This window comes from Diorhabda carinulata, chromosome X (assembly GCF_026250575.1).
Source record: "Diorhabda carinulata isolate Delta chromosome X, icDioCari1.1, whole genome shotgun sequence".
Taxonomy (NCBI): domain Eukaryota; kingdom Metazoa; phylum Arthropoda; class Insecta; order Coleoptera; family Chrysomelidae; genus Diorhabda; species Diorhabda carinulata.
In genome coordinates, this window is record NC_079472.1 from 37,706,773 (window position 1) to 37,728,911 (window position 22,139).

The window sequence follows — 22,139 nt, forward strand, 5'->3', positions numbered from 1 at the left end:
TTGACTATTTTCTTGCGCCTTAAGAATTTTTTAACCATTGCCTGTCCTTTTTATGATATTTTGGAATATTTTGCTGCATTTATGAGCCCAGTTAAACATTTTTTTGCATCCAGGATTTTTTGATTATTCCCTTGCTGCCACATTTTTTTCACTATTTCCTGCCTCTCAATATTTTATTGACAACTTCCTTGCCTCTTTATGATATTTCTTCACTATTTCTTGCTATCTGAGATTTTATTGACCGATTCCTCCCCTTCTATAATAATTTTTATTACTTTTTTTTGTGTTCATGGACGATTTCCTTCCTTCCAAATTTGTTTGATTGTTTCCTTGCTTTTTCATATTTTTTTACTATTTGTTTACTATGTCCTTGTCTGAGAAAGATATTATCCTCATCCTCATCTTCGCTTTTTATATTTCTATTTCCTTTCCACTAACATTTTATGACTATTTCCTCCTCTCATATGTTCTTGACTTTTACCTTATCTTAGATTTTTTTGAATATTATATTGCTTTTACAGATTTTAAGATTTTTTTTTGACCTTTTCTGATCTAGCTTCCAGAATTTTTTGACTATTTCCTTATGATATTTTTCAGCTATAATTTTGATTCCAATATTTTGTGACCATTTCCTTGTCTATTTTCAAATTTATTGACTATATCCTTGCTTCTAAGATTTATTTCCTTGCCTTTTTGTGATATTTGTTGACTATATCCTAGCTTCCCAAGATTTACTCGAACATTTTATTCGCTTCCCAAATTTTTTGAATCAATTCTTTGTCTCGAAAATATGTTATCGACCTCATTTTTGACTTTTATATTTCTATTTTCATTTTTATGTTTTTACTACTTCCTCGCCTCTAATAAATATTTGATTTTTTCCATATCCATAATATTTTTTTGACTATTTTATATCTTTCCTAGATTTGAATTATTTTCCTGCCTTTTTGGACTACTCATGATCCTTTACGACTAGCCTCGTTAAGATTTTTTGAATAACTGATTTGCTTCCTAGATTTTATTGACTATTTTCTAGCCATTTTCGCAAAATGAAAAAATAAATTTATTCAATTAGGTAAAAGAAATGGTTTATATGATCCTAGTGACACATATTATAAAAACGTCCATTCAGGAAAATAATAGTGATTCTCTTGAAACCTACTTTTTAATACGTTGGCCCTCGACCGTCCACAAGATGCAATGCTATGAGGTTTATCATAATGTCGATTATCTAGGTTCTCTACTACTACTGGGCAAGCTTATCTAGTAGCATTTAGCTGTATGCGCTTCTTATATGAGACAAATAGAATAACTTTCTCAAAATAAAAGGACATAGTCTTAGGTAACGGAAAAGAATTGTAAGAAATGATTACATTTTAAACATTTATGATTATCGCACTAGAAAATGAATGTTGGTCAGTTTCAAGTTTGATTAACTAAAAATTTGTGTTGTTAAGTATTTATTTTAAAGCTGGAATGCAGCATTCTTGACTGGTACCTATGGGTGTAGACCTCAACTTTTATGCGATGGGTGTATATCTATCGCTTTAACGTCTGCGCGGAATTGAAATAAATAAAGAAATAGAGACATCAGTTACTCTTATTTTGTCATGTAGAGGGTTGCTTGAGTTAAGCAGTACTGAAAACGGAAGTAAAATGTTCAATTTCAGTTGAAGTGAAATTTAGAACAACATAACATTAATTTAATTATTGTAACATTACATAAGATCAACATGAAGTCTTAACAAAAAACAAACTTAGTCTTCATAATACCATAACAATGATTGTATTATTAATGTAGTAATTTATTCTCAAGAATCGATGAACAAAATGTTGAAAAAAATTATATTTGTTCCACAGATGAATTCATTTTGAAATATTCACGTCGGTTTGTTATTGGTTGAAATTCCGTATCAGTGAATGGTCATTAAAATAATTTTCGTTTATTTTCAACTGTTATGTTGGTCGTTGATTTGAATATTGAATAGAATTTCTAATTATTATCCTTTTTGATGTATTATAGTAAAAAATATAAAATTATATAATAGAATGAGCCTTCATGACCAAACATTAATTCGATTATGGACTTAGTCATTTATGCTCGGTTAGTTTATTTCACCAGATTTTTTACAGATTTGCTTATTATTAAATAACATGGTTCATTTTTAATGTTTGAATAGGATTTGTGTTGATGCTGCAATGAAATTAATATTATTCATTTTCTTTGAGTTATTGACTGCTTAAGCGCATTGAGGAATATATTGAATTGAAATTTCATTTCATTTGTCACTAGTACCTTCATCGTTTTAGTTTTCCTAAGGTGATGGTATGTCTATATTAACAAGTGTGTAGTTTCATGTAGATTGGTCAACTAATTAGTATACCAGCAGTTGTTCAAATTTAAAGTATTATAGTATTTGTATAACTGATCATTCAAGTTTCAACTACAATATGAGTGAAGAAATGTTGAGTAATATTTTGGCCTTAGGTTACAGAAAGATATTCACCAAATGGGTGACGTTTTCTCTAACATAGATACAATGACACATTTTTATGCGTTTTCTCAGAACATTTGAAGGAGATAAGGAGGATTGCGTGCATTGTTTCAAAACCGTTGTTAAACTTGGGACTACTACCATGATCCAGAATAAAAACAATAGGCTAAGAGGTAGGATGAAGTCTTCAAGCTTCAAATCGAATGGAAGTCCAGCAACCAGGAAAAAAGTGTTGATAGTTTTTGAGATGCAAAAGGAATTTTTAATGTAAAATTTCGTGACAAACCACTTGATTCATAGATATTTTTTTTGCATAATAACTCAGATTATTACTTTGGAGCATACATTTTCGGTATATAGAAGATGGGAAAGAGAATACAGGACTAATTCTAAAACGGATACTCAAAAAAAGCGTTTGAAAAGTGATGCGAAGAATGGAACATCAACCTATTAACTACTATTCGATTTTTTGGATATTTTTAGATCGTAGTACTCGCCACGAATTATCTTTTGTATTGATGGATGTCCAGAGTAAAAAATCTTCTACTGGCATTTGACCTTTTAGACAAATGTTTTTTTTAATTAGTTGATTTTGAGCTATATGTAACATTATTGGCTCTTTCTAACTTATAATGAAAAATGTGAGACGAATTCTATAGAGCAGTGAAAACATATTGATAGATGACGGAACTTGACATTCATTTCTCTTCGATGCATTTTTTCCGATTTTTTCGCTGGTCGATATAAAATACAACAATTAGAACAAAAAATAATTAGCATATGATTATCATAAATTATTAATTCTTAATAGGAATAGTGCGCTGCTCCCATTTTGCTTAATCAATTCTCAACGCAATTTACAATAATCATAACCGGTTAAGTTTGTAATATATAATATAGTAAAATAATTTTTTAGTACTGGTATTAATCACAAAATTCTCCTTTATCTGAACTTTCTTTTTGTCTAAAAATGTTTCATTTATTTCTAGAAATAATTTTAAAAAATTACGAAAAAGGGAATAGATTATATTTAAACTCTTTTTTCAATAAGTGAAGATATATAATATGTTTTACTGTAACTTACCCATTCAATAGAGCACACTGTAATGATTTAAGATAACTAACTCGTAAGGGACTATCTATATATGAAGATAAAGAGGTATTTAATCAGCATTTGCAAAAAATGTGTGATATTTATCAAGAGAGTAATTATTTTAGATAGTCATGTTTATTATGGATTTCAAGTGATAATGACATACCAGAATTTGATTCTGCAAATAAATTAAAGATTATTAGGATTTTTTAAACCGCTACTAAAATCTACAATTTCGGTTCTAGGAATGCGGTAACTTTCATAGAGATTTTGTTCAATTAAAATACAAAAAGTAAGCCTGTATTTTTAAATACCGAGTGAGTTTTGTATGTATGGAACGTCTCTCGGAAATGGCTTGTACGATTTTTATAAATTTTTGTGCGCAAGGGTCTTGGGATATGGCCGGTATTATAGTGGTACAAGAACGAGAACGAGAACGAGAACGAGAACGAGAACGAGAACGAGAACGAGAACGAGAACGAGAACGAGAACGAGAACGAGAACGAGAACGAGAACGAGAACGAGAACGAGAACGAGAACGAGAACGAGAACGAGAACGAGAACGAGAACGAGAACGAGAACGAGAACGAGAACGAGAACGAGAACGAGAACGAGAACGAGAACGAGAACGAGAACGAGAACGAGAACGAGAACGAGAACGAGAACGAGAACGAGAACGAGAACGAGAACGAGAACGAGAACGAGAACGAGAACGAGAACGAGAACGAGAACGAGAACGAGAACGAGAACGAGAACGAGAACGAGAACGAAAGTTTATCGAAACTGGTTCAGTAAAATATTTATCATGGCCCAAAAAGCTTATAACAACTGAAGACAAATATTTAAATGTTTGCAATACATTATGCAATATCCCAGACTGCTCAATTCTTCTTATCTCTGTGGTAATCCTGAATATTGGCAGGTTTTGTTTTATAAACGATGTTTTTTAAATGACCCCATAGGAAATAGTCTAAAGGATTCATGTCGGGTGATCGCGGGGGCTATTCGATAAAACCACCCCTTCCAATCTATTTTCTATTAAGCACATACATAAAAGTCGCTCTGTATATTTATTTTAGCATACATTTGAAGGATAATTTGTACCAAAATGTTGAATTCAATTTAGGAAAAAGGAAAAAATTAAAAACTCATCCAAAAATTACTTTTTAAAATATTTCTTGGAAACGCGAGAAGATAGGGTATAGAGATGTATGTATAAACTATAAAATAGATACTAAAATTTTCTGACGTATTTGCACAAGAAACCGAGATTTTTCCAATAAATCATTAAAATTTATTATTCATCTGTGTAGCAAATTTTAAATAACATCTTTTGGAAATTCATTCAAATGTTATAAAAAATTGTGAATTTCAACGTAATTTTTCCTACAAATATATTTTGATATATTTTCTAAATATTTCCCCTCCTTTGTATAGATAAAAAAGTACATCCTTTGGACCATTCGTTAGACTTAGTAGATTTTAGATTTTGTTTTAAACATTGTTAATTATCCCGCACAGACGAGCAATAAATTTATTCATTTTCTGATACGAATAAGGAAAAATTATTCAAGATGATTTTGTCCCATGCAGTGGCGTGTCCAGAATTTTGCTCGGGGAGGGGTCAGGACAGACATAAGTAATACCCTTCGTGTAATGGAAGGTCCATTTTTTTATAAAATAGCATTTGACAATATAATATTCTAATTATATCCTACAATAAATTAATTATTTGATTTTTTTTATATAGAACATTTTTGGCTTGGAGGGGGGGGGAGTTATGGTCCCGCTCCCACCCTCCGACGATACGCCACTAGTCTCATATCTTTTCAAAAAACTGATTCTCTGAGTAGTTGTCATATTTTTCCTCTTCCCAAATGATATTATTCAACTGATATAAATGTATGTTAATATCAAGATATTAAAAATAGAAGGATTGCTGTTCTCAATCCTCATTTCATCGGAACAAACGTTCCACCTCAATCTTTTTTAATAAGCTACCACTTATCTCGTTTCTTAACTACATATTATGTGTAGAAAGTATATATTTTAGGAAAATGCTTAGTTCTTAACACTACTCTAAATTAGTTTCATTTTCTTTTTGGTCCTATTCACTCATGACATAACTTCATTTTAAAAGAGTCTTAGAATACCGTGAGAAACTTTTCATTTATCAAAGCGTACTTGTTATAGCATTACATTCTGGTATAGAGTAAATAATGATTATAAAACTGGAGAGGTGACGAGAATATTCAGAGAATCAATGATTAGCGGTAGATATGTATCGTGATTGATATAAAGCACAAAAGAAAATATTCAACAATACATAACAAGTATAGAGAAAAAATGTATAGCTTGTCAGAAATCAATTCTCTAAACACGCCAAATACATAAAAAATTCGAAAACTTTAACTAATCGTCCAATCCACTTTTGTGGAGAAAATACAGAATCTGTGAAATTGGAAACTAGAGAATGTCTAGGTTATTATGAAAGAAAATATCTAATGAAAAAGTGATGTATCAATCGTTAATTATGAGATACTTAGAAGTAATTTTGATGGAAATTTTTGAAAAATAGAGAGAAATCAGAATTATCCAATATATTCTCCAATAAATTCTCTAGTTTAACTCTACAGCATCTAAATGTCATGAGCAACACAAATCAGTAAATGAATTATCCGAGGAAATCTCCCAAATCTAATACAAACATGATAAAGCATGAAATTATAAACGAACTGGAGTAGGTTTGGATATCTATTAGGAGACAGAAGCAAGCAGAATTTATTGACGATGTAGTTGAAATACCTGTAGACAATTTTGATTTGCCAAGGCTTTTTCATAAATTAACTCGTTATTTATCTAGGAACCAATGAGCGAAGGCCAGTCTTACTGGATAATCCTCTGCTTCCATGGCATGCACTATCAGGATGTGAAAGGAGTAAAGAAAATGCTACTGGAGAATTTTATGAATAGTTGTCGTTGATAAGTTAAATTGTAGTGACATTTTGCGTACGCTAGTTGTGGGATCATCAAGACCTCCTATAAGTATTTTCAAATAATAATTACTTACAATTTATGATAATTTTCCTGAGAATGTCTCTTTATCGAGAATGGTTTCCTGTACAATGATCTCAAAATCTAAATATCTCCTAAGCCGTAAATTTTATAGAGTTAAACAAAGAGTACTTTATTAAAAAATAGATTGCTATCTTCAAATTGTAAAGGTTGTTCCTTTAAAAGGATTGTTAACCATTAGACATGAGCCACCCCTGGCCTTCGGATAGTAGTGTAGAATTATTTATTCCGTCAAACACACTAAACATCCTTCCTTAACCATATAAAACGAGTGCAATGGCGCGACGTGAGTCAGTTGAGTAGAGTAATCGAAGCGCTACGGTTGGAAAAGGATTTTAATTGTACTGCGAAGTAGTGATTGTGAAGGTATTGTGCATTTGTTTGTGTCGTGCGCGTGCCATATCCATAATTGTTGTGTCGAGTTCCATAATTGTCAAAAGCAAGAGAAGTCAGGTATCCTCGAGCTCAACATAATTACCTATCATGGTTTATAACTTTTTTTGTTTTCAATCTGGCCCACTTACGAATTAAAAATTCAATATTTGGCCCTCTGCAAAATTGAGTTTGACAACTATGGACTATACTGTTTGATGTGTTGGTTTATTAAGAGAACATCGAAGTAGGTCCTTACATTCTATAGTATAGGGAAAGGGATAGAAGTTATATTTAGTGTGGACCAGGATAATTTTTATCATAAGACACATAGTTCATCGTTCTTTAGCGTCTCTTTACCACATATTCAGAAGTCATAAAAATTCCGTCCCTTATTACTATATTATTCACAAGTATATAATGAAAGTTATTATCTACGAGGTAAAGCTTACTGCTAAAAGCACTATCGAGTGGAATTAGTTATCTACTGAATAATAACTTATTATATGAGAGTAGAATACTATACTTCATCCATGATTACTAAATTTTTTTAGTTTTTTGTTGAAAATTTTGTTACATTATCAGAAACACAATTTAATGTAAAATATCAAAATACTAAGACACAAATAATAATGTTGATAGGTTTGAATCAAATTAATTTTGTTTCAAAATTTATAAATTGTTTTGAAAAATATAATATGCTGAGAAATAGATATACGATATGAACATGCCCAGTCGCTGATGGCTCAGTTTAAATGCTCCTGTGCCTTTCAAGTCCCGGGTACGAATCTAGTCTAGGATAATGTTTTGTATAGATTTGAAAATATTCAATGGTTTACATGATACAGTTGAAAACAATTTCTGGTAAGAGTATGATAGGCCATCCCACGATGATTATCCTGAAACTCTATACATAGACTATTGATGATACGAGAAATCGATTTATCATATCTATTTTATGCGGAAACATTTACTTCCGGAGGTACCGGAGTGACCATTATCCTAGGCTAACAGATATCGAACCATGGATAACATTGTTGGATAGATCTTATCAAGATTTATACATATCTATGTGAAAAAACATGATGATTGACCCATGGACAGAAGAGTTTCTGTGAAAAAAGTATGCAAATGCATCATTTTTATCAAAAAAAGCATGTCGCTCCAGGAAGCACAGATGGCTGACTAGCCTATCGATGCCTCAGCAATGAAGGCTACACTCATGAGTGGGTCAATCACGAGGAAAGATTTGTTTCTGATAGCGGGGCTCATACCCGAAGAATTGAGGTCAACTGGAGACCTCTGAGAGGATTCTTCTACATGTACCTTTAGAAGATTGGGAGAAGAGAATCATAGAATATACCGATCTGAACCAAAAATAGACCCATTCATTTCATTAATAGAAAAAATCAAAAAAGATTTTCAAATGTAAAATGTAAATTTTTTTTACCTTTATTTCAGTCTCTAACACAACCTAACCTAACTTAATTAACCTAACCTATCTTAACCTAACCCCACCTAACCTAAAACTTCATTTTATCTATTGATTTTTCGGGAAAATAATGCATTTGCATAATTTTTCCATAGAAACTCTTCTGCACATGCGTCAATCATCATGACTTGTCACACACAGATAGATCTTGATGAGATCTATCGAAAAAAGTTATCCATGGTTCAATATCTGTTAGCCTTCCCGAGATAATGGCCACTTCCGGTATCGATTTCTCGTAATATCAATAGTCTATGTATAGAGCTTCATGATGATCGTTATGGGGTGACTTATCAGACTTATCATACTTGTGTCCAAATTTTTTGTAACAAAACACTATATCTCAATCAGAACTATTCTGATAGTAGTAATTAATAACTTCTGTGATTAATGGATATTATATATATATATATATATATATATATATATATATATATATATATATATATATATATATATATGTATATATAGACAACAGTGATGGATTTTTTTTCGTAAAATAAATTTCGTATCATATCTTGATACACATCGCTTCCAGCTGAGCTTAAAAAACGAAATAAGATTTTTTCATGTTCCAAAAATAATAATTTAAACAGTGTCAGATTCATTGTAGTAAAGTTTCAAAAGCGGATATTTCTTATCGATAATTATCGAATTATCGTTAGCAAGAAGCAACCCATACCTTCCTTAATGAGGTTTTACTAACCATAAGAGGAATTTTTTTTGGGTTGAAGACTTTCTGTAATACATTTTTCAATTTCGACATGGGCGCACAGCATATCATATTCGCAAAATGTCGTGGGGAGACCACAATATAAATCATGAAATATTATCAACTGAGGGCAAAATTTTCTCAATTAACGTGATGGTAGATTGCAAGCATTTGATGTGATGGTAAAAAAATTTGAAAATTATGATTAGAAGAATCTAGCATTCATTTGCTTCCTTTCTGTATACAAATAGAGGTAATTTCTCTGGAAATGTGGTATGAACAAAGTAATTAGGGAAATTATTGATGGTTAAGTAAAACAATAGTATGTGTAAAAAATTCTATGTTTATATTACAAATGCGAACAAAAACATTAATCATAACAATATCATTTTGACTATTAAAATTTTGTTTAAATTGACTCTGACAAATTATTCATATTTTGATATCTATCTTTGGCTATTTTTCTCAATTGAGCGGAGACTCCTTTTCCAGTATCTTCTACCATTTTAGTGAATATTCCATTTGGGTCTTGAAGAAGTATATGTGGATGGTCGAATTCCGCTACTTTACCTTGATCCATTACTAACACTTTATCGGAATCCATAATTGTATTAAGTCTATGTGCTACAGTCAATACTGTACAGTCTGAAAATTTCGTTCTGATAGTCTTTTGGATTAGAGCGTCAGTTCTAGAACAGAAAAATAGTATAGAATATTCATAATATCGATATTTGTTACCGTTAGAATGCAGAAAGTTAATGTGCACATCAACTAAGTAATCTTTCATTAAAAAAGCTTTTATTTGCACTTTACATAGTTGGTTTTCGTGGTAACGAATAATAATTTGATAAATTGCGTAAGATAGTGAATGAAACACTTTTACTATAGCCGAAGATCAATTTAAGCTGTATTTCTTGAAAGACCTAATGGTGGACTCTACAAACTGGGCACTAAAAGTGAAAGCGACAAAGTAGTCAATATTTCATAGCCAGGGTTTCAAGTAATGTGACTGCAAATCTAAATGTGCAACTAATAGATTTGCTTGCCGTGAAAACAATTTTTTGTGTAATTCGAAATGTAATTCTGTGACATGGAATTTTGCAGCTTTATCGCATGTCAACGACATTGCCTATCTAGACATCAGTGGTAAAATATGTCTATTTGCAGACGACACTAGTTTCTCTTGGAGCAACACTGATCTCATAGCAATTCAGTGAACCATATCTAGTTAACTAATCATCCTTAAATCCTAAATGCGATTCTAATTTCAAAAACCAAAGCCTTATCATATAAAAATACATTGCAGCCTTTTTTATTAGTTATCAGTTTCCAAAGAAGTGAACTTATTCACCTCCTTAAAACAGTTTAATATGCCCTTATTGAGTCGCATCCCCGATATGCCTTTTTTTTGGGTTATGTGTGGTACGACTCAATTTGAGCGAGTCTTTAAACTACAAAAGCTGTTACATATTCACTCGGACTTAATAACAGGGCTCACTGCAGGGACTTCTTTAAAAGGTTAAAAATTCTGACCCTTCATTCCTTATTTATCTTTGAATACGTTTGCCTAATTCGTAAACACACTTCTCCAATTTCGGAAAGGTCGTTGCACGGCTATCTACGTTCAGTATTAGTTAAGGGCTCAATATTTTGCAATGCCAAAAAATGCACAATCACTTGCCAATTGAAATCAAATCGATATCATATTTTCCCACATTCCGCAATAATTTGAGGGCATCTTTAGTGGAAAATGCCTTCTACTCTGTAAACGACTTCTATTTTAATAATAATATTTAATTCCGGGCATGCTGCATACTGGTTTAATTTTTGCTGAGAACTTATATACTAATTATTATCCACAATTTTGTCTTTTCTGTTTTCTTCTGTATATTGGAATTTTATTGTATTTGTATCTTTATTTAGTTATTTTTATGTTTGTTTTTTAGTTTTTAGTAGCTTTTGTCTACAAATTGTAACAATTTTTTGATATTAAAGCATTTCTCTCTCTCTCTCTCTCTCTCTCTCTCTCTCTTCAGACTTTTTTTATTGATTTTTTTCCAGTTGATTGAATTGATATTTATTATTTATTTGCTCACAGATCTCAAAAATTATATTGAATACTACAACTACAACTAATTAAGATGTTTCATTCAAACAAGAACCTGTTTTATGGAATTTATTTTATGCATGTTCGTCTGCAAATTATGTAGGTATTCTGCAGATTACCTAGTTGATGCAAGATTGTTAATCTGTACACTAACTAGTCTATGCTAATTATCTGTAACATACCCACCGAGTAAAAATAATTATTTGTCCCCAATTGCCTGGCAATATAATGACCATATTTCCAGCAGGCTATGATAATGATATCAATCTTTCACCATTGATCATATTTGCAAAACCAAGAAGCACGTATCCGTAACCGGAATTGAATAGATATTCTTAGTTATTTTAAGTTCATCTTTTAGTGGTGACCGTGATAATATAAATCAATGACAAAATTATCAACATACTAGCGATTCAGACAAGATGTTGGTTTATGCTTCTTCTTTAATAACGGTCTTGCGTGTGAGTGCAGAAGAGCAACTGTTACTATGCTTACACTTTATAGCCCAAGTCTAGCATTTGATCGGTTTTCATCTCTTCAATGATTAGCACTTCCTTTGACTCCTGGTGCAGAGAATGGCAGCACTGGGAGGCAGAATGGCAATCGCCCATGACAGCCTTTAAAGGGTGAGATGGATCATGAAAAACGACGTATATTGGGTTTGTTGTTGAGAGGTATATGCGCAGGGTGTTTGAGAACGATTTTTACATATTGTGCCACACGCGTTTATTGGGGGCATCATGGCAAATATCTTGATAATGTCCTACAAACCACTTTATTGCTTTATCTAAATGGAAGTCATTATCTACCAAGATAACAAACGTCCAAATAATGCACATGTTTTGTTATCGAGCACATTCAGGATATGATTAATAGGATACTGTCCACCTTCTACAGACTAGTTGTCACGGTAGGCACCGATCACCACCTTTAGTCGATGACTGGACGTGTAGTCAGTTAAATCACCGTCAAATGCATTATTAATTTTTTACAAATATTTTCATTTTAAGAACAAAATGGAAATCATGAAGTTAGTAAAGATCGTCTAATTGAATGGTTGTTTGTTATCTGTTTGGTTATTATTATTGTTAAAGTTCGAATAGAAACAATTTAATTTTAAGTCAGTTAATTTTTATAATTAATATGGTACATGTTGTCTTTAATGACCCATAAACTTTTAAGACGGAAAATTAATCTAGCACCAACAGTTTTCTCGAATGGAAATGTAGGTCGCCTGGAGATTGATATTGAATAAAGTAAGATGGATTCCTCTGTTAGCCATTGACACACGGAAAAAAATAACTTCAAAAGTAATTTAATCTGATTATTTCAATATATTCTTGAGTATGAGCAGTAAATAGACGAATACGCCTAACCTAACTAACCTAACCTAACGCCAAACAAAATATGAAATATGAGCATCGGACCAAGGAGCATGAATTATGAGAAATACTGATTGAGATAGGTTGGACTCATACAATGATTCATGAAACTAATTACATCATTTTAAACGTTTTTGTTGATAAATATATTAACAACAGATGCTTATTGTTCTGTTGATAATTTCATCATAAAGAGATTGACGGGGACTATACTTACTGGGGATCAACGTTGGCCGTTGCTTCATCTAACATAAGAATCTTATTATTTCGTACTATAGCTCTAGCTAAACAAATAAGTTGTCTCTGTCCGACACTATAATTTGCTCCTCTGTCCATCACCCTATTTTCCAATCTGTTTATGACGTTATTGGGATCTTTTAGTTCTACTTCTAGGAGAGCTTTATATAATTGTTCGTCAGTATAATCATCAAATGGATCTAAATTGTATCTTAAAGTACCAGAAAAGAGAACAGGATCTTGTGGGATAATTGATATTTTCGATCTTAGGCTTTTCAACGTTAAATCTTTTGTATCTATACCATCAATTTCTATTTTACCGTCTACAACTGCCAATCTAAAGAGAGCAGCTATTAAAGACGATTTACCTGCACCAGTTCTTCCAACTATTCCAACCTAAAATATTGTAATATTATAGAAAAAAATAATGATTTATGAACGATATTGCTTAAGTTATATGATATAAAAACATTTCATAATTTTTTTATACACTGGACAGTTTGATAGATGAAATTTCAAACTATATTCTAACCTTCTCTTTTGGATTGATTTGTAATGTCAAATTTTTAATAATCAGTGGTCCCTCTTCATAATATTTCAGCTTCAAATCTTCAAACCTAATCTTTCCAAGACTGGGCCAACTGATTGGTAACGGTTTTGGATTTTCAGGTTGAGGCTCTCGTGGTAGTTGTTTATATTCGAGAACTCTTTCAACCGACATTAATTGGTTAGAAATATCTGCTGTGATTCTCATAGCGAATTGAACCATTCCAGATAGCATTGTCGCTTGAGATATCGCCAAGCCTACTGCTCCACCAGTAATACCCATAGCTAAAAATATATTATTCTGATTATGTTCATATAAGTTTTCAATAAGATAACTGAGTAAGATTTTTAGTTTTAAATTTCTTTAAAAGCAAAATATTTGAATTTGGTAGAAGCTAAAACAACTGTGGTAGCAATATTTATTATTTGTTATCTACGTTTCTTGTTATTTTTCTTTTGAATTAGGCGATTTGCTAGTTTTTGCTACAGGCTAAATTGAGCCTCGTTTTCGGGGGCTTCCTAAGCTTCTACGTCATAATAGTGATTTGTCGCATATATTTCTCCATATGGTACGTTATTTTTTTACAGTTAATCTATGGAGGACTCTTATTTCAGTTCTTCCTAGTAACTGTTTCTTCTTCTGACGTGTGAGTTTATGTTATAGATTGTCTTGCTGGTTTTTATTTTTTTGTCTCAGATTGTGGAATTTTAACAAGCTACCATTGTTGTTGGCTTAGTTGGCCTCTTGTATCCTTATAATTCTATTCCTAATTTTATCTTCTGCTGATTAACTTCAAGTTTACATCTTAATATTGTTTTTCTGTCATGCATTTTGGTTTTTCTGGCAATACATTTGTATTGATTTTATAATCGCTGTATATCATTTTTATTCGTGATTATCAGTACGGTACAGCGTCGTTAGTTTAACAAATGATGTTAATTCAAGGTCTCCCAAGTTGTATACTTCTATACTTCTATACACGTGGCCTTACACCTTTTCATTATTTCGTCCTTAATGATGTTCGGAAGAAGAAGGAGCAGAAAATGTTAACTACTACACCCCAAAGCTATTAGAATGATCGGGGACTCCATTATTGAATCTGATGTATTTCCAACATATTTTCAATGGTTTAAATAAGATTATGTGGAAGTTATCTGTTTCAAAGAAGGTGCTTTTCAACTGTTCAAGATCAAAGGCTTCTTCTAAATTAATAAAAACATGTATATGTGTCTGCTATAATCGATTGATATATACATATTTATATTTTACTAAGTTAACTTGGAGCTGCAGGTTCGCAGCTTGAATGAAACAAAATAATATATTACTAGAAATGTTTCAAGATATTTTTTCATAATTTCGGATGTGAAGAATGAAAGTGACCTACTTTTAATTTTTGGATAATGAAGAATGTGAGTTAACATACTCAAATACTATAACTAACAATATATTTGCTTTTATTAAAACTGTACCTTCATCAAAAGTAAGTATGGTGAATACTAAAACTGTAATGAAAATACAAGAAAATAAATCCAAACTAAATCCAAAAGCTGAGCCACATGAAATGTTCATGAAATAGGAGCTAATATGATAATTTTGTATTTTATCAAATTCGTCTTGTAATATTTTTTCTGTTTTGAGAGCTCGAATTGTTGTTAGTCCTTGCAAAGTTGCGTTGAGATGCGTAAATACAGGACTTCGCACTGAAAAAAAAATAAACATTAAAAAACTAACATAAAATATATAGTTCAGTATCCGTGTGAGTGAAGTGAAATAAAGTAACATACTACTGTATTTAAACAGTCGTACAGAAATCGATGATGATGAACGTTCTAGTCGTCGAATTGAGCTGGTTACTCCACAAAACATAATAAAAGTCCACAAATTGGTTATATCTAATCGTAAATTGAAATTGCGTGAGATAGTTGCATACATTTGTTTCCAACGTGAATGCAGCATTTACTCACAGTAATAAATCAGATTTTTTGCGTCGATATGTGACAATTGATGAAACATGTATCCATCACTTCATTCTGGAATTAAAACGATCATCTGAGTGGAATGTAGCCCGTGAACCACGTCCGAAGCGTACAAAGACACAACAGTCAACTGGGAAGATTATCGCTACAGATTTTGGGATGCGCATGGATTATTGTTCATCCACTATTTCCAAAAGGGAGAGACAATTAATAGCAAATATTATATAGAGCCACCAAGAAAATGCACCGATTCACAAGTCGATGACAACGATGGTTAAATTGAACGAATTACGCTTCGAGCTGCTTCCTCATCTACTGTATCATTCAGATTTGGTCACCAGTATCTACTGGCTATTCGCTGATCTCAAAAAAATGGTCACTGGTAAGAGCAATTACTGAAACTGAATCCTACTTTGAGGTAAAAGACAAACCCTTTTACAAGACCGGTATCGAGAAGTTAGAGAAGCATTGGAATGATTGTATTGTTCTTGAAGGAGATAACATTAATGAATAACAGAACAACAGAAAAAACAGCACGCTAGTAAACATTTTCCATGACCTCTATGCTATCTCTATTAGCTCCAATAATACTGAACACATTGTTAACACTACCACTACACCAACACACACAATTATACTGTCTGACGCGCGTTTCGATAACCAAGTTATTAACTTTAGAGACTGAAAGTAAACAAGTAAGCGCGCGTAAGACTGTGTAATTGTGAGAGTTGGTGTAGTGGTAGTGTAAAATTAGCTTGATCGTAATAAATGTTAAAATTGGGTATACCGATAATGGATTATCATTGTAAACTATATATCGACTTGAGTAATAGCTAGACGATATCAATTGCAAAACAGTCTTTTGTAGATGAGTTAAAATGCTAGTGAAACGATCAGAAACTTTTGCAGATGTCAATTTCAGTTAGATGTATATATGAATTACAGTGAATAAAATTTATTTTGAGTGAACGGTCGTTAGTTTTGTAATACGCCTTGTATAATAAAATATGCATGTCTGAATCGATAGCAGACGTATTTTTCCCCTACATTTCGTTTGGAATTGAAATAATGACAGAATTTATACATATTCATAGCTTTTTTCAACTGGAACATATGGAAATAGAGGTAAACATTTCGATTCTGAATTTCCATAAATTCTCAAAGAGCAGCAAAAATTTCACGAATGGTCAAAACATCGATTTTAATTAGGTAGATATGTTAGAAAATATATTCTTTTCACAAGAGAAACAATGGAAAAAATATCAAACGCTTTCTCAATGCTTCATAGGATGAACGGTAGTCACTCCTCGAGATTTCTTTTAGCGAATAGGTACAATTGAAAAAACAGCTTATCTATTATTGAACTTGTAATAGTAATTATGGTCGCATGAAAATCACATAATTTTTGATTTTAAAACGTTTACTTCTTAATAGGAACGATAGTTGAAATCTATTCAGCGCTCTTTTCAAGTCGAAAAAATGTCAATCAATCAATTATTGAAATTATCAATATTGTTCAGAAACTGTTTGTCGGCAGTTAGTATTCTCAAAGCAGACAATATTTCTCAAGAAACTTTTTTCTTATTTTCTTAATATTAAGAGGAAAACTGACCTTGCCAGAAGATGGAACGGTCTTTGCGTCATTTAGAGCCAGTCTATTGTTTCCATCGTTCTTTTGTTTCGGGCGTGGAGTGATGAACCCACGGTTATGAAACGACGCAAACATACAGCTTCATTTCTATGAAAAATTTCCAAGCATTCGATGGAAACATCCTAGCAACGCTGTTTTTGTTCCATTTTGAGCACCGGGTTTGCCCATCTTCAACAATTCTGCAGTCATTATCTCAGTTAGTCGATCACTGCGAAACTGATCTTCGCAGGTCGTACGGCCTAGTTTAAACTCTGCTACCTAATATTTTATTGTTGTTAAAAATGAGCAGTCTCACTTGGAATAGAATCTAGTTTAGTTTTTATATTGATCGGACTAATGCCTTTCATATAAAAGTATTGTATCACATTACGATAATCAGTTTTTTCTATGTTTACAAATTCACTGAGAACGTTCACAATTGATGGCTGACAAATAAATATTAAACAACGTGGCGTCTTCAAACTTGAAACATATGCTGTATAAATTGTGTACTTTCTAATACTGTGGAATTTTTCAAGCAGCTACCGCCATCCCTAGGTCAGGCCAGGTACTTCTGGGACCATCCTCGTAATGTCATCGCAGTTTTCAATAGTTATCATAACGTTAATCAGTTTTTTTCTATTGTGAACTATTTCATCTGGTTTCTAATAGGATGTTGAAAATTAAGAATAAATTACTCTTAAGTGTGCGCGCAAAACCGGATTTGTTGACTGTTGATGCTATAGATATCATCAAAATCACTTGGTATGCCTAACAGTGTATCTAGTTGGCATCAGGGTATTTAACTTATTCAATTCTTTGAAATCCATTCAGAACACTACTCATGATTAAAGCAGTGGCATAACTTTCAACTATTCTTTCAAGGGGTGTTTTAATAATCAGTATTTAATTTTTTCTAAAATGTAATCAGTTATTTAATTATTAATACGATAAACTGGATTTATTAAGTTCCAAAATCTCTCTACAGACCTTCCGGTATGCAGGGCGTAACAATAACAAATTGTAGTTTGTTACTTAGCATCTGTAGTTTCGTTAGCAATAACAGCAATATCTATAATAACCTTTTCTGTTAAATTCTAAACTTCTCTATAAACTCTAGAAGGTTATTTTGGATTTCTTTAGATGTTCTTTATTAGTTGATAGATTTTAGCTAAGAACTAGGTAGGGAACAGTATTCCTAGTATTTAGCTAGCTAGTACTTAGCTATAATCCATTAATTATCAAACAATTCCTGTGTTTCAACTCCTAAGTTTGGTCATGACTTCTTAAAGCTAATTCAAATGCAACACCTAGCCACAAACCTTTATGTCAGTTTTTGTCCTTTATCAAACAAGACAAATCTCGTACCGTTCCACACTCACAAACTGGGGTTGAACATTGTTGTTCTATTTCGCTGTTCTTGTATATTTAAATTTTTTGCATTAAACTGAATATTTCATTAATGATGGGTGCACAGAGAAATAAAGTCACAATTCAAAATTAAACTCTTGCTCCAATAATTATTAATCGATATGCGCGACGCAGTTTCTGATATTAAATTGAATTCGTGCTAGACCAAAGTCTAACTGGCACCGATAAGAACCTTTCGAAGTTACCTTCGTTATCTGTAGGAGATGGATTGAACGTAATTTATTTTCACTGCTCATAGCAGAATACGAAGTATATTTGTATAATATATAAGTAGAAATGTTTTAAATCATTGATGCAAAGAACATAGTGATAGTTTCTTACTTAATAACTTACATAATTGTAAGTAAGCCTTTTGATCATTAAAATGATATTTTCACAATATGTTTGGAAATATTTCATTTTTTGGGATAATACTATTAGCACATATTGACAAGCCGCCACTGATGAGCAGTATATATTTTTGAATTAAATTTTGTGTGATAGTGAAGAAAAAAAGATATCGTTGTTGCCGTTAGTATTACATCTAGAATATATTCATAAGTATATTAGGTGTCAGTACAAAACAGTTCAAATGAGCACCAAACGCCCATATTGGAGACTATGATTTTGCACTAGCAAAAATTTGTATCTAACACTGATAAATGATCATAATCACTCAGAATTAGCAAATGTCATACTCACATATTCCCTCGATTCTCTTCAAGTTTTTGGACGTTTTTAAGTATATAGTTCTCAAAACCCCAGTCATAACTGCAAGTGCGATTGCAAGAATAATCGCATACGGATTAGCTACGCCCACTAATATTAGAGATCCGCACATTTGAAGAATCATCTGAAACATATCAAGCTGTAGGAGGGAAAAATAAAGTTTAATTTACATTTCTTACCTGACCACCATCTAGCAAAACTCTTGGTATAACTTCATCGATACTACCAACGTCTTTAGCAAATCTATTCAGTACCCTACCACTGGGATTTGTATCAAAAAATCTCATCTTGGCATAGATGATTCCATTGAATAATGACTTGTGTAGATTTTGTGAACATGACATAGCTAGTGAATAGAATGAAAACGATCTTCCCAAAGTGAGAAATATTACCGTTAAAAGGAGACCTGCATAAATGAATAAACAAGTTTCAGTACTCCAATCTGGATATTCGAACAATGCCCGAGAAGCAATTTTTTCAGTAAAGTTATTCGCGGAAGACGAGTTTAAAATATTTTCAGTAACATATGATATAGTAGTAGCAGGTAAAACAGTGGTAGAGTTTGTTATAACTCGAGAGTCTTCGATCGTAGTCCAAAAACTAACAAAATAGTCTACTAAACTTCCACAAATTTGTACTGACACATAAAGAATCAGAATTAGAATTACGTTGCAACAATTGGCACCTGTTTTGAAATATTGAATCATGAGAGATCCTAACACTTTTCCTTTGGTAGTTTCCTCTTGCATATCTTTCATTTGCGGATTTTTATTTTCCATCTCATCGTCACTATCGTCCCTGTCATCCTCTAAAATACTCTCTACTATACTCTTGGCACTAAGTAAACTTGTAGTAGAAGATTTTCTACTCTAGAAAAAATATTGTTTATAAAAAATTTTTGAAATTTGAAAGGAACTTTCTTTCGACAAACAAAAAACAAATTTTAATAATTACTTTCTCGCTCGAGAGTTGTGCAAAATAAAGTTTAAGAAAAGGTAATTTGTTTCTCTTTCAATTAGGTACAAAACAAATAAGTACTCGTCTTTATAAAGGACGCATAGATTTATGATTTCTGACAAAAGACACTGAAGAGAACAATCCTACAAATACAGTAGCCGAGGCATATAGAGATGTGAAGATACCAAATAGAGGAATTAGTAATATCATAATTGAATTTATTAATATGGAATTAGCAGCTATGAACTAGAATTGAAGCGCATTGATTAAAGTAGTGAATCAAAAATTGTTAGCGGGAAAATTGTCTATAGGAGACGTCAAAAATATATCATGACTTTTTCTTTGTGAGTACAGGTTCAAATTAATTTAAACAATGTTAAATTTAAGTTAATTAGAAAAAAATGATTCGGATTCTTCGCTATGTAATTTCGAAATAAAAGTATAAGATTATTCGATGATAATTGGAAGTAAAAGCGAGAAACTGACAAAATTTTAAGCAATCAACTTTGTAATTCATTGAATATTCTTACAAAAGTTTAGAACGACTTCTAGATTTGCTGTTCAAAAAATATAATTACCTCCATCTTTGTATTTATTATATAAATAATAAACTTACTTTCCTAGATTGTCTAGATATTTGACGAACGATTTCCACATGTTTTTTTCTCTCTTCTTCAGTCATTTCAGGTTCTGATGTTAACAGTTTAGCATATAAATTGTCACTATTCACTAATTCATTGAAAGTACCCTCATTTTCAATTCTTCCCTATAAGTATAATTTGATTAATTACATGAAAGTGCCAAAGTATTTAGTTATAGTGAGGCTTTTTCGTATAGATACTTCCCAATCTGGATCTGACAAAAATTTATGTATTTATTCTTCACTTCAAAATATTCCAGTTAAATTTAGGAAGCGAAATTCCATTATTATAACATAATTAAAAATGTGTTCAAAACAAACTGTTTTGTTTAAATGATTCTGTGGATTTATGTTTTATTCTCTAGTAAGCTTGGTTTTTCTAGTATAGTTTTTTCCTTTGGTTTATTTTCATAGTTCTTGTTGAAAGCAGAGTTTCATTTGTTCTCTTTTGTCTCTATTGTTTTGTAAAATTTTCTATTGTTTCCAAAAATATGGATTCGTTTTTTATATGGGCTAGAGAATAAGTTCCTTTTTACACAGTTATGTTCACTATATACCTTCCTTATTCAATTGTGTCCATTTTTGCGCTTTCTGTAGCCCAGCAGCTACTAGGTCATGGTTAGAGCCCCACACCAGATTACCGCCTTCTCCAAATAAGTGCTCTTATCTTATTTTTATAGAATTCAAATTGCTTGTTAATAGTTTTATTTTTATACGAATTTATGCCAATTTTTATCGGCGGATATATTATTATTAATTCAGAAGATCGTGTTCGGAGATATTGATTGATTCTCTATAAAGTTTTTCCAGCTTTAATTTCTTTTTTATTTGAATTTGAAGATCTGGTGGCATCCAATTCAATACTAATGGTTACATCATATCTGACTATAAATATTAAGGTCAACTTAGGTCGATAATTATTTTTTGAGGAGGAGTCATATGACAGGTTAAAAGGTCGAAACCAATCTAAAATTCATTAATTTGTTCTTCGACTGCAAACCGAAAGGAGTTGATATAATGAGTTGATTAGTTTTTATTTTTAGAATTATCAGATTAGAACTAGGGCGTCAAGCAACGACATAGGAAGGTGAACTACCTATCTGGGGACTAAGAGGCTTACATCTTCGTGGAAGCATAGCCTTTATCGATTGAAAGCTTTGCATCCACAGAACAGGTGTCGGATGTTTCCTTTGATTCCTTGTATAAACGATAAAATGTGTCGGGTGTTTCTCCAATATTCTTCAGGTGTCTTGTGACTATAACAGTAGCTCTGCTTAGCTCATCTTTG

The 22,139-nt window shown here is 31.9% G+C and overlaps 2 protein-coding genes across 6 annotated transcripts in view; both read right to left on the reverse strand.

Annotated features, from left to right (window-relative positions):
- The window catches only part of LOC130902468 (ATP-binding cassette sub-family C member 4-like), a 42,672-nt gene extending 38,941 nt beyond the window's left edge, over positions 1–3,731 (reverse strand). Inside the window, exon 1 of the mRNA XM_057814641.1 lies at positions 3,580–3,731. The gene's annotated coding sequence lies outside the window, so the exon portion shown is untranslated. The remainder of the gene's footprint in view (positions 1–3,579) is intronic.
- A 5,830-nt stretch (positions 3,732–9,561) lies between these two features.
- LOC130901025 (ATP-binding cassette sub-family C member 4-like) overlaps positions 9,562–22,139 on the reverse strand; it is a 41,703-nt gene continuing 29,125 nt past the window's right edge. For all 5 annotated transcript variants that reach the window (XM_057812078.1, XM_057812080.1, XM_057812079.1 and 2 more), the window contains 7 exons: positions 20,828–20,977; positions 19,434–20,123; positions 19,228–19,378; positions 14,979–15,209; positions 13,495–13,793; positions 12,943–13,358; positions 9,562–9,925 (listed from right to left, as the gene is read on the reverse strand). In XM_057812078.1, the coding sequence (XP_057668061.1) occupies positions 9,646–9,925; positions 12,943–13,358; positions 13,495–13,793; positions 14,979–15,209; positions 19,228–19,378; positions 19,434–20,123; positions 20,828–20,977 (2,217 nt within the window). In that variant the 3' untranslated portion in view covers positions 9,562–9,645. The remainder of the gene's footprint in view (positions 9,926–12,942; positions 13,359–13,494; positions 13,794–14,978; positions 15,210–19,227; positions 19,379–19,433; positions 20,124–20,827; positions 20,978–22,139) is intronic.